The following is a 14,142-nucleotide window of genomic DNA, read 5'->3' as shown; positions in this document are numbered from 1 at the left end:
AGTTCTAAGGAGAACTATAGCGCTTGGAGAGGATGGGTGGCAGGAGTGGCTCGACGTTTCGAACAGGTTGACTATCCGTCGTCAATGTTTAAAATTATTTTATTTACTGTAAAATTATGAACACTGATATCTATATATTTTTTTTTTAACTTTTTCATTTCTGAATCAGACATCTGTTTTCTGCTCCGGCATCTTGTGGCAATGAGGTAGAAATGCGTTCTTCATTCCCTTTGTAAGACAATTTTTATGCCTTCATTTTATTTTGTGCATGACAATAAAGAAATTCAATTCAATTCAATTCATGTACAAATTTATTGTGTTTTATTTGCGCTTTATGCTATTTACTTTGTACTTGTGATTGAGTGATTGCCAAATAAATAACAATGGTGGTGGTGGTGGTGGTGGTGGTGGTGGTGGTGGTGGTGGTGATGATGGTGATGATGATAATGATGATAATGATGATAATAGTAATAATAATAGTAATAATAATAATAGTAATAATAATAATAATAGTAATAATAATAATAGTAATACTAATAATAATAGTAATACTAATAACAATAGTAATAATATTAATAATAATGATAACAATAGTGATAATAATATGAACAAAAGTACTGTTATAGGACTGGTTGAACGACATCAACAACAGTAAAATGCTGAAAGTGTAAATGTACAGGACAAAAAATAAGGTAACATGTTCAGACAAGCAAAGTGAGGTTGCAAAATATAAAAGCATCACAATTTCTCCAAAACCTGACAAAATGATCACATGCTCTACTATATCAAAGATGAGATTCAATGAACTCACCAAGTTGAAAAATAGAAGAGGAATATAAAGGAACAATGGGAGGAGTAAGTGGTGTATAATGGAAATATATAAACATGTACTAGTATATGGAATTTGGATTATGATGTACAAAGAAGGGAAGAAGACACATGGTATCTCAACAGATATGAGCCCTCGATGCACTCCCCAGTGTCATCCATAGGCATATAGAGAATATGACTGCTGTTTAATACTGATTTGAAGACATACATGTACAGGTATTGCAGTCGAAGAAGAGAAGGAGTGAGGTTGGTATTGTTTGAAACTTGGCATGCTATATGATTAAATATGAAAAAGAGTATCTGTAATAGCAAGAATTATATTGGCTGACAAGGTGTCACGTGACACTCAACAATTTGTTATATGTGCACAAGTGTGCAATATAACAACCGTTTTTTGCACAGTAAAACGCATACGTTGTGAATTAGACGGCACAACTCTCTTCCTGCAAGTACCCATTGTGTTAGCTGCACGCATCTCATGCAAACGCAACCTGAATGTTATTGAGAGGGCCTGTCATTCCTAGGATCACAAATACCCTCAATTTTATGTAACAAATATTGCATAAATTTTGTTGTTCATTGCAATATAACTTATAATTCACCTCCATAATCACGATTCCCCTTGTGTCATTATAATTCAACCTCGACCTGCGACCTCAGTAAAATATAACACCGCTTGAATTGCTCAGAATAAAATTCTCATCTTGTTGGTTCATTATATTTCTTTGGAGTCGGGAAGAATGCAGTGAGATAATTAGCCCTAATTTATTTCTCATCAATTCTTGACATATTACAATTTTAGATTAGCATATTGAATATTTCCCCACTCTTAAAATTGAGAAAATAAAACAAAATGATATGTATCCATGACTACAGAGACTTACCTTTTTTTCTACAAATGACACAATTTAAACCAATTTCAAAAGCATAAGACTATCGTATCTCAATGCAGACCTGGGCCCTGTTGCATACAACTTGCCATTGATTGTAACTTTGCCATCAATTACAGGGGTGATAGTGAGCACTAAAAAAAATAGGTTTTTTGTTTTCCCCTCAACCACGCCCCCCTTGAGTAAAAAAAAAAGAAGGAGAGGATTCGCGGGGGAAAAAATGGCATCTAACAACATTCCCCCCTTTCGAGTAAGAAAATTGGGAAAAAAATTGGGAAAAAATTGGGAAAATTGGGAAAATTGGGAAAAAATAGGGCAAAATAGGGAAGAAAAGAGAAAATAAGGGAGAAATCAGGAAAATCAGGATAAAATAGGGAACAAAAAATAATAAAAAAATAATAACTCATCACTCAACAGCCAATCAAATCTAGTTTTCCAGCATATCTGTAAAGCGCTTACAGACATCGTAGATACATGTAGCGCTATATAAAAGCGGAATATTAAATCATTATATAATTCCATGGAAGTTAGCATTGATGGCAAAGTTACCATAGTAAGTTTTATGCAACAGGACCCTGGTGAAAAATGTTGGCTTCTGGAATCGGGAAGCGCTTTCTCTATCAATACCACCTATTACAGTTTCAAGTTTCAAGTTTATTTATTTCACTTTATCAAAGATAACATGAATGAACATAATGAACATGGTAATTATTATAACTAAACATACAATATAGAAAACATAATGTACATGGTTATACAGTCAAACCTGTGTTAACGACCACCTGTCTGTAGCGACCACCTGTCCATAACAACCACTTAAACCCCCCCCCCCCCCCGTGAGATTATATGTACTTAAGAACCTGTCCGCAACGTCCACCTGTCTAACGCGACCAGCGGCCACTCATTTTGCTTCCGCTGGCCACCGAAAATGCCCACACAACGACCGCCAGAACCAGCCGTATGGCGTCCAACAGCAACCGTGTAAATGTAGCGACCGCAGCCACAGCAGCGCTAGTGCAATTTCGCTCACACAGTCAGGCGATCGTCGCCACAGCGGCTAACTATAAAGCTAGATCTAATTGTCATTTACACACAATAAAACTATTCAACCCATTCTTTAAGTAAAACATTATCCAAAACATTGGATTACTGACAAGATATGGCTTCTTACACATTTTCATTACGTGCCGTTCCTATTGAAAACAGCACAATACAGCATCATTGTCACATGTACACATGCGATCGATGTGTCATTGTTCGCGAACGTTCGAACAGGCTTAGCCTGCGAGAGTCATGTTGAGTGGGCGGGGCGGCGTCTTGTCAATCAATTGTTCAGGCTCGTTCATCTTTATTTCTGTAATCGAATTTCGCTTTGCATTGTCTGATTTATTGATCGGATTTCTGCCTCATCGCTGGACAGAGCCCTTATAAAGATAAGAAAAATGGCGTTCATAATCACTTGTATTCTATCGTTCACCGATTGTGCATGTCTTCTGTTGTCTGCTGTGATTTCAATAAAGCTAGATCAAACACACAAAAATTATTCAACCATGCAAGCTTTTATTAAAACTTCAATTCTCCGTGGCTTAATTTATAAGGGCTCAGTTGGGTGAAAATGAGGCAAAGAGCCAATAAATAAATCTAACAACGCAAGGTTTCTTATCGGTGTTTAAACATTTACTAAACAAAGAGTGGTACGGTTTTTAAACAAAATAAAAATATGAATTAATTAAACATAATTTTTTATCTTTAAAATTGTCCGGCATTTTTTTTAACGCATGTCATAAATTATTTAAAAGAAATCAAGATGAACGACTCTGAAAATTTGATTGACAGACAGGGACCACCCACGTCACTCGCCAGGCCTCGCTATAGCCTAGCCTGTGAACGTGCGGCGCGACGAACAATCCAGTCATCGATTGAAGTTCATGACAATAACTCTGCAGCGTTATGTTTTCATGAAATGTGCAAGAAACAATATCCTGTCGGTAATTAAATGTTTTGATTGACGAGTTTGGGGTTGAATAGTTTTATTGTGTTTAAGTGACCATTACTAGATCTACATGTAGCTTTATAGTGCCGACGATTTTCTGACTTCACTGTGTGAGCAGAATTGCGCCGCTGTGGCTGGTCGGTATATTCACGGCTGCTGTTGGTCCGGTCGCATTGGCGGGTCGCGGCAGGTCTGCAAAAGGTCTTGCGAGTGCTGTCAATCAGTTGTTCAAAATCAAAATGGTCGCAAAGGGCCACCTGTCTACAACGGCCACCTGTCTACAGCGGCCACTATTTGTGTTTCCCTTGGGTGGTCGCTGTAGACAGGTTTGACTGTAGTTATAACAGAGAATACAATCATATAAATCAATCAATAAAGTGGTAAACTTGTATTATGTAGGTCCCTGTTCATAGGTTTATATATAAATTAGGGTATCTGAATTAACATATTTACAAAAGCATATGATTATACAAGGGTTATCTTTATTGGGTGGCCATTATAATTATAATTTTTTTTGTTCTGATTGAAAATGATTGCCTTACCATTTTGCTCTGCCTGTCTGCTTTCACTTGCTTCTGTGATTCTTTGCCAGCAAAGTACTGAGTGATGCCATTCCGTAAGTACTACAACAAAGCAAAGATTACACGTCAATAATAAATAGTTTATCATTACATCCAGATTACACTCTTAAACTGTTGCCAATTAGAAAATTAAAAACTCTCCTATTTTTAATTAGATATTGCTCAAACTTTCACTAATTAATTTCTCTAATTTTTCTGCTTTTATAAAAATCAACTGAATATCAGGGTGGCCTTCCATATTACAGCCTTTGACAAACTTTGTCAGTTCCTAGACAAGAACAATTAGATCCGCTGAATACACAACTGTAAAACCCAACCAAAACCAAATCCTCATTTATCGTGCTTATTGTCTCTTACAAACCAACCTGATAATCATCGGGGGTCTGGATACGTAGCTTGGTGCGGAGGTCATCTGGAGCACCGGCACACAGGTAATAGAATACATGATAGTTCCTCTCTTCTCCATTCTGCCAGCAGACTCGTGGTTTCTCCAGTAGATAATGGGATACATAGCCTCCAACAACATCGTGCTGGAATAATAAATATAAAAACAACACTAAACACAAACGCTGAGAAAATATCATGTCTCGGAAATTTGTCAGGGACTCCACTGTTTGGGCTGGAGAAAACCTAAATACAGAATCATCTGTATCCCAGATTATATAAGAGCACTTTTTATTTGGGAAATCTTGAAGTACATTGAAAAACAAACTCATTTAAATTTGAATTGTTTCTTAAGCAGGGCTCCCACTTTGCCAAGTTGTATTAGCGAGTTATGGTGAGTTGTGGTGAGTTGCCTCAAAGAGGCACTCGCAATAAGTCGCAAAAGCTCTTCTTGTAACACAGGATAACTCGGGACAACTCGGTATGGCTCGGCGTAACTCTTTACAACATTCCACGACTCTCCTTGAAGTCGCTAGCAGTTCCAAAATTTTCACCGATTCGTTGTAACTCGAGGTGACCTCACTTACATTCGTAATAAGCTCGCGCGGCACTCTTCATAAGATAGCGAGTTGCTACGAGTTATGAAGAATGCAACACGAGCTTGTTACGAGTAATGCGAGTTCATTATGAGTGTAGGCGAGTTCACCTCGAATCGGCAAAAAAAAAAAAAACTGCTCGCGACTTTGAGGAGAGTCGTGGAATGTTGTAAAGAGTTACGCTAAGCCATACCGAATTGTTGCGAGTTATCCTGAGTTACAAGAAGAGCTGTTTGCGAGTTATTGCGAGTGCCTCTTTGAGGCAAATCACCACAACTCGCCATAACTCGCTAATACAACTTGGCTAAGTGGGAGCCCTGCTTTAGTATGTAAGGTCAAAAGGAAGGATGCTACCAACCTTCTCTCCAAAGTGCATTTCCATGAACTTTCCAAAGCGACTGCTGTTGTTGTTCCTGACCGTCTTGGCATTGCCAAAGGCTTCTAGGAGCGGGTTAGCCTCAATGATCCTCTGCTCTATGATCCCTGCACTCTGTCCGTGAGACTCTGTCAGGTACCTGCATATAGGGGTCAAAGGGCAACAACAAATCTGTAATAATAATGCTATGTTATTTACATGGTCTTTACCAATGGTCAATGCAGACTTGGCATTGCCAAAGGCTTTGAAGGAGCAGGTTAGCCCCAATGATCCTCTGCTCTATGATCCCTGCACTCTGTCCGTGAGACTCTGTCAGATACCTGCATATAGGGGTCAAAGGCAACAACAAACCTCTAATAATAATGCTATGTTATTTGTAGTGGTGGTTATTTTACCTGACTAGTTAAAGCAACCAGAGGACCGACGGCTTCAGGTACTCTCCGAAAGACCTGGTAATGAGGATTAATGCCTAACCAAAGGGCACTAGCGCATTGCCTTGGTTTCGAGCCGGGTTGCCAGACTACGAGACCACTGCTCTACCAACTGAGCTATCGCCATGGTCTTTGCCACTGATCAAGGCGGTCTTGGCATTGCCTTAGGCTTTGAAGGAGCAGGTTAAGCCTTGATGATCCTCTTCTTACTCTATGACTGGGCTCATGAGACTCTGTCAGTTACCTTAGGGTCAGAAACACCATTGGACTTAAGGAATCAGGCTTACCACTGATTTACACAGTAATGGCATTGCAAAGTCTCAAGTATCCTCTACTCCAGGACTCCTACACCCTGCCTATGAGGCTTTGGGTGCGTTTATGGTCAATTTTGAAGGCAGAATGAGCTCATCGTAATCGTAGTTCCAGGGTGTACTGTTTATGCTCACTTCTCTGGCTCCTCTAGGCATGATTCTGGCTCTGCAGCTGGATTCGCAAACCTGCACTGCGCATGCTACGTTGACCCCATTTAAACATGTTTACAAATGATTGTGAGTTTATGCTTCCCCTGAATCGCCGATCCAAAACGCACTTTTTTGTGAGTTTATGATCAGCGATTATGATCGCCGTTTTTCGGGGATTCTACAAAAATGAGAAAGGACGCAACCGTGTTTTGAACTAAACGTGTAACAAATGCCTCATTCTGGCCAGAAAAAGTTAAGCATAAACGTACCTTCTGTCAGGGAATATTTAAGGGACTCAATAGGAACAATAAACATTGATTTCCACGGAAGTGATTAAAGAAGAGTCATTCTCCTCACCTGAGTATATACTTGGTAGACTCTGTCTTGCCGGCTCCAGATTCTCCGCTCACGATGATAGCTTGACTCTGTTTGGACGTGATCATCTCACGGTATGACTTGTCAGCTGTCATCAAATCATATAAACATTGAAATCTTGTTTTAAGCCTGTGCCCAACTCTAATGTACTCTCAATTGTGATTTCTGAATATGTGAGCCCAGATTATAGAAAAAACAAAGATTATAGATGGACTCTAGCTGTACCACATGTTCTTGTCGCTATGAACATCTCCCAGTACATTTAGGTCTTGTCAACTAATTCAATATAAACACAAACATATAGGTAGAAATCTTTTTAATAAATTAGCCACTCTGACATGTTGGAATTATAATTTGTGAATACATGTATGTTTTCACGGCTATGGATTCAACAAATGAAAGTTTGATTGCTTATTTACACTCTGTGGGCCATACCAGCTTTAATACAATACAGTCAAACATAAACATACAAACATGAGAATCGTTTTAAAGCCCCACTGCACATACTTATAGCTACTTGCGCCCTCTATATAGCAAACTATGCCTTATTGGTGTCTGTTGGTCCCCCATGATCCTCTTTTTCTTATGTTAATTGAGAGCTGATTGGATGAGATAACCACCTGTCAGTGACCTTGCAGGGAGGTCTAATCCCCCCTGACCAAACTGGTGCAGACAGGCTTTAACCCATGTATGCAAATAAGACAGGTTGTGAAACCATGGTAAAGTGGTGAACTGCCTTTACGTGAATTAGTTAGTAATAGTGCTCTTGGCAAATATACATTACAACACCCAGAATACATTGCTCAGGAAGTCATTCTTTCTATTTAACAAAAAAAATCAAGACTTGCTATGTGCATTTATATGACATGGATTTTTTTTTACCACTGCTGTCTCTGTGGTTTATTATGCCATGTGTGTAAACGAGTATCCAGACATCAAACATGAAATTAATATGATGGATTGAGAACAAAAATTTGCCAAAGGCATTACGTAATTGACACCATGAATATGTACATGTATGTATTTCAATACAAGTTCAAGTCAGTTAATAATAGTACATTTATAGAGCGCAGAAACTATCCAACATTAGGTATATATTCTACTGCGCTACAAGAGCTCCTGATATGCTTAGATTTACGGTACAGTTAATTAAAAAGAAGTGTTTTCAGTTTTGACTTAAAAGACGTTTACAGATGGTGATTTCCTGACTTCAAATGGCAAGTTATTCCAGAGTTTTGGGGCTGCACAAGCAAATGCTCGATCACCTAGCGTTATTTTTGTTTTGATAGATGGGATCTGTAGCAACAAAGTATCTCGGGAACTGCGCAAGTTGCGATTGTGTTGATTAGGTTTGAAATTCAACAGTTCTTTGATATAAGTGGGAGCTTGACCAAGAAGTGCTTTATATACAATCAGCAAGATTTTGAATGTTATTCTCTGGCGTACTGGTAACCAATGTAGATTTCTTAAAATTGGGGTGATCCGTGTGAATTTAGAACAACCACAGATCAGCCTTGCACAGGTGTTTTGAACCAGTTGCAATCTCACTATTTGAGAGTCAGGGATCCCATACAGTAGACCATTACAATAGTCCAACTTAAACAAATATAATGTAACTGCCTTGAACTGTGCATTGTATGATTTATTTACAGGATAGCATATAAACTAATTATTCATGAATAGATTTTAGTAGTCAGCAAACATGCTCATATGCTTAAGGTGACTCGGTAACATTGTTGAAGGTTGATGGAAAAAAAAGTGTAATTTTTGTATGAAATGTTACTTATTATATTCCTTCTACTGTACTTATCCTTTAATAAACAGGCAAAAAAATCCTGAGACAATTCTTAAACCATAAAGATATCTATGGTTTTCTGTGAAGGCGTCACTGTGCATCACCCTCTAAAGTGACTGATAACAGTAGATTTTCCCAACCATTTTTTGATGAAAATAAGACATTAGAAAGGCTTTACAATTTTGTTCAACACTTAAATGTCTGGAATGGTATATAGAGCCACTTCATCGCTTTGTGACGATATACATTCACCTTAAATGTAATTAAATTCTAATAATATAGTTGGGAGGATTAAGGAATCGATCAGATCAGTTTCTCCCAATTTTTATCATTAATAATGGTCCATTTTCACTCAAATTTTCAGATTATCATTAATTGTACATCTAGCATTGAAGTCACTACCTTAGCACCACTATCTCTCATCTGAACAATGTTATAAAGTCCTATTAAAATGCATCATGATAAGTGTTGCCAATTAAGACCATGTGTGGGGCGTACACATGGCCCTAGTTTCTGAATCATAGTGCAAAGTTCAAAATCAATGACATCTATTATATCAAAGCTCTTATCAAACTGTGGGGTATATACACTGTAGACATATGTGTAGTGTAGAATATATAATGTATGAAAGTCAACATATGGTCCATTGATCAATAGGATACAAAGTAAACATGGGCATGTCTATGGTAAGCAGTGAATGACCCGTTTGTTAAAGCAGGTAATTGTAATGAGACCCCAAGGGGGGGGGGGGGGGGGGTGCTCAGATTTTTAAGGGTCATTTTGGCGGATTTTCTCAAGGTAAAGCCCATTTTTCAAAAATGGCAAACGCCCAACAATTTTCAAAATTTTGAAAAATATGAAAAAGCACACCCATGTTTAGAGATTTTTAGTGAAAAAGTTACCCATTAGAGCGGCACACCCCTGTATGTCTTAATATGTGAGTACCCCCTCCCCCCCCCCCCCCCAATGAGACTAGGTTTGAGACTATATATGTATATAATAGGCTTATGCATGCAAATGCCATGCATAATGGTCCAGTGGGTCGTCAAGACGCTGGCTGACCACTGCCACATTCTATACTGTAAAACTATTCACTTTCACTTGTGTTAAAGTTGCTCTTCCACTACTCAAATGCTCATGGATGCCTCCTCCATAAACCGTACTACTTAAAGGTAAAGATCAGTTCTGGTCATGCGATTGCATTGTGAAAGAAACGTGGAATCGATCAGAAAAGGTTGATCATCTATCATAGTATTGGTGTGTATTGCAAGGTTTTGGAATCATCAAAATGATAAGAAATTTGGCCCAGTCTCGGTTAAGTTGCAAGCACTGTACACAGAAAGATGTATATGGGACTACGCGAAAAACATGCGTGACAGTGCACAATATCTATCAGGTCCAAATAGATATAATAATTTACCAAATATTTAAATTAGTAGGCGGTTTCCAGGTAAAATTTGTATTATCACGTATTAGTCAAAACCTATTCTTTCACATGATTGGTAATAAGAGCTTCCATTTCATTTTTTGAGAGGGGGGCGTTTCCAAAACTGATCTTTACCTTTAACCTTGAGCCTAATTAGCCATCTGTACTGTACCTTATGGATCAACATGCATGTGATGTGCAAGTACATCAAAATTACAGTATAATCACCTCCCTGGTATAATTGACCAATTAATTAGCCACATAATGCAGTAATTACACTTAAATGGAGATCGCAAAGGCAGCAAATTGCCTATTTAGCAGTTCACCACATATCGCTGAGCAAAAATTGTTAAACATGCATTCCAGGGTCATGTCATATGACAAAATGTATAGGAATTGATTGCAAGTCATTAAATCATAAATAGCCCAATTTCATAATGTAATTATCAAAATTAATGCCATGTTATACACTATTTTCTTCAAAACCTGTTACAAATCATTGTATTTCAATAGTCAGAATGTTTGTCCTACCTAGCAACACTTATGTACATGTATATATGCAATTTACTTGATACATGCAATGCACATTCTGACCATTAAAGGGAAAGTCCACCCTGAAATTAAGTTAGTTTTAATAGGAGTAGAAAAATGAGAGAAACAAGTCAGTGAAAGTTTGAGCAAATTCCGATTAAAAATAAGGAAGTTAGGATTTTTTAAGTTGTGATCAATCAAACACAAATTGGCAACTCTATGACGTAAAATGCGAGCTCAACTTCCATTTGCTTAGTACTAAAAAAATCTAAAATTTTCATTTTCCCTCAAGAAAAATTTCAACCATACATGCACCCTAAATATAATAATTGCAAATATGTTTCTATACTCCCCCTGCAAGGAACAAATATATATTCCGTCATCAATAACGAAGAAAACATGATTTTATGGAATATTATGAACAAAGCAAATGAAGGAGAGCTCGTATAATACGTCACAGAGTTGACAATTTGTATTTGATTGATCACAACTTCAATAATTCATAACTTTCTTATTTTCATTCAGAATTTGCTCAAACTTTCACTCACCTGATTTTGTTATTATTCTGCCTCTATCGAAACAAACTTATTTTGGGGGTGGACTTTCCCTTTAAGAGTATAATTATTTTTCACAGGTGAATGAAATAATGTGTGACGTGGCACTTAATAAAGATCTGAATGCGAGTTCGATCCGAATCAACTGTAATGTGGCCACTTCTTTGTGACGTTCATCTATATACATGCACGTCATATTTACATGTAAACGTAAGTATGCTTTCTAAAAGAAAGAAACTGTTATCAATATCAACAAAGCTCCTATTATATGCACACTGTAACTATCTGCACACATCATACCATACATGCATGAGCGAGCATAGTCATGAAACAATCAACAAGTCTCTAAAAGAAAATTGCAAAAAATGGGGCATCTGGCATTAAAATGGTGATGAGCATTAGTTGGAGGTATCCAATGGCTCTTCCTTAAGTTCATATATATTCTATTATATCTTATCGATGGTTTATATGAACATTTTGGACAATAAACAGTTTGTTTTTTTGCTGAGTGTATATTGAAAAACTTCTTTCCTGCATTTTTGTCTTCACGTTCTCTACATACCTGTACATATCTTCTTCCCATTTATTTCACTCTCACTGAAACCACGGAAAAAAATACTTTAACATTTTCTGGGGCTACTTTTCAAGCTTGCTTGCATGAAAATAACACTCTTTAATTTGTTTTGCACTGAACTCTATGCAAATTTGTTGGGGCTCTTTTATGACTTTCAGGGGCTCTTTTTAGCATTTTGGGAGCTAAATCGCCCCAAGCCCCTGTGTATTTGTTTTCACTGACTGAACCTTACCTATAGCAAAGACATGAGGCGGTAGTGTGCCGAGGGACTTTCCTTGGTATTTCTTTATGTTGCTGGACGTGTAGAGATCCCCCATCTGTTTGTATGGGTTCACAGCTATTAGGATGTTGGCCACATATGTCTAAAGAAAAAAAGATCATTACAAGACACCATGATCTCCAAACCTCCATTGTCAATGCAGTCATACAGTTGGTAATTTTTGTTTGTTTAAAGTATTATGAATAGTTATGAACAACTTTCAGCAGCAATATAACTCTCAGATTTGAGTTTTATTTGTTTTCACTTTGTTTGATTATTTGTTTGTTTTTACTTTTGAATGACACATACCTAAGTGGATACAGTTCAGTGAACAAGAATGTATTGTAATTGCATACATTGTGTGAAGGTTTGTTATCGTAAACAAAACAACCAACTGTTAATCACACATGTCAAATTACAGTATAGAACTGATAATATGTGTAATTAGTGCGGCATACAATGTATCATTTTTCTCATGAGGAAGGTAAATTAAGGCTATAAATGTCAAGAGGCATAAGGAAATAAAAATTAAAAGAAATATATAATTAGCCTATGACAAGTACATTTACTTGGAATTCAATGAGGAAAGAGGTACATGTACATTTAAATGTATTCAGGAAAACTATATTTAAAGAACATGCAGTCATTCATTTTCACTTCTCCTTTACTTTGAAGTCAGTCAAGCTTTTCCTTTTAAAGCCAAAGCAAAATAAAATCAACGTCATGTTTAAATGTGAATCAAGTTGCATTGTACAAGCGGAAAATAAATATAAATGTATGGGGGCAAAACAAAACAGCCCCCAACATGATCGATCTCATTAACCTGAATTCTGGCAGAGACATATTACATCTAACACATACTACACATCTCATTATTATTTAGAAAAGACTTTATAATGCTGTTCATAAGGAAATGAAAATCTAGATTCCAAGTAAATTGAATCAATTTTGGAGCACAATGTGGGCTTTTAATATGATTCAACATCCTGCTTTCCTTTGCTAAGAAAATCATATATTTCTATTCAACTAAAAATATGCTGATAGGCAATGCATGAGCACATTCTAACTCTTATTCTATCAATGTATCACACAACAGCTCACTACAAGTCTCTTCATGAAGTCAAATTAATAGTATTTCATTAAAAAAAGCTTTGCCCATGGGCACCGTAAGGTTCCTGATTTAAAGTCTATGGGAATATAAAGAGAATTTAGTTGTCAACTGAATAAACAAAACTGTATTTTGCCTGTTTTGAGCCAGAAGGGCATCTATCCAGTGTTGGATTACATGAGATACATGAACATTGTAACACCCTTCTGAAAATTTATGAAAAGAAAGATGATAATTTTGTACTTACGTAGATGGAATTTTTCTTGTAGCGTAGCCGGAGGTTGTTGAGTAACGTGGCCTCATTCAGATACATCAAGGAGCCTGGAGAGAGAGAAGATGAAAGAGACTGTCAAATTAAGTTGCAGGAGGGTAGATAGATGAGAGAGAGACAGAGAGAGACAGAGAGAAACAGAGACAGAGACAGAGACAGAGACAGAGACAGAGACAGAGAGAGAGACAGAGAGAGAGAGAGAGACAGAGAGACAGAGACAGAAACAGAGAGACAAACAGAGAGACAGATAAACATAACATTTGCATAATTTTATTTTGACATGATGAAACTGAGTGACAAAAATGCATTAAATAACACACACACATCAGTCTAGAATTTAAAAGATCATCCAATCTGTATAACTTCAACGTTGAATAAAGACGAATTTGATCATGTTCCCCCTAATTCTCCATTTGACAATAAATTTTGATCTCTCTATCGCTTTTTCACTCCCATATTGCTGGATTAAACCAGGAACAAATCACAATGACTTGCTATCAATCATTATTTTAAAAAAGAAAAAGAAACAAAGAAACAAAAACACAAAACAAACAAACACAAAATCAAAAGGGCTGTAACTTACAATTATCATCCACTACTTTTGCTTCATCATCTTCTGCTGGAAAAACCCTATCATATGATGCACTCACAGCCTGGATAGACAGACAGAGGAAAAGAGAGAAAGATTGTGTAATAATGATCATTA

General features: G+C 37.0%; 1 protein-coding gene across 3 annotated transcripts in view; it reads right to left on the bottom strand.

The window, feature by feature from the left end:
- LOC115928095 (unconventional myosin-VI-like) overlaps positions 1–14,142 on the bottom strand; it is a 47,607-nt gene that overhangs the window by 22,204 nt on the left and 11,261 nt on the right. For all 3 annotated transcript variants that reach the window (XM_030994836.1, XM_030994835.1, XM_030994837.1), the window contains exons 3-9: positions 14,020–14,089; positions 13,413–13,486; positions 12,031–12,160; positions 6,901–7,006; positions 5,634–5,790; positions 4,661–4,825; positions 4,257–4,337 (exon numbers count right to left, since the gene is read on the bottom strand). In XM_030994836.1, coding sequence (XP_030850696.1) covers positions 4,257–4,337; positions 4,661–4,825; positions 5,634–5,790; positions 6,901–7,006; positions 12,031–12,160; positions 13,413–13,486; positions 14,020–14,089 — 783 coding nt within the window. The remainder of the gene's footprint in view (positions 1–4,256; positions 4,338–4,660; positions 4,826–5,633; positions 5,791–6,900; positions 7,007–12,030; positions 12,161–13,412; positions 13,487–14,019; positions 14,090–14,142) is intronic.

The sequence above is a fragment of the Strongylocentrotus purpuratus genome, unplaced genomic scaffold (assembly GCF_000002235.5).
Source record: "Strongylocentrotus purpuratus isolate Spur 01 unplaced genomic scaffold, Spur_5.0 spur5_scaffold_21, whole genome shotgun sequence".
Classification (NCBI taxonomy): Eukaryota; Metazoa; Echinodermata; class Echinoidea; order Camarodonta; family Strongylocentrotidae; genus Strongylocentrotus; species Strongylocentrotus purpuratus.
Note: the sequence above shows the minus strand (reverse complement) of the source record. Positions and strands in the feature narration are given on the sequence as shown.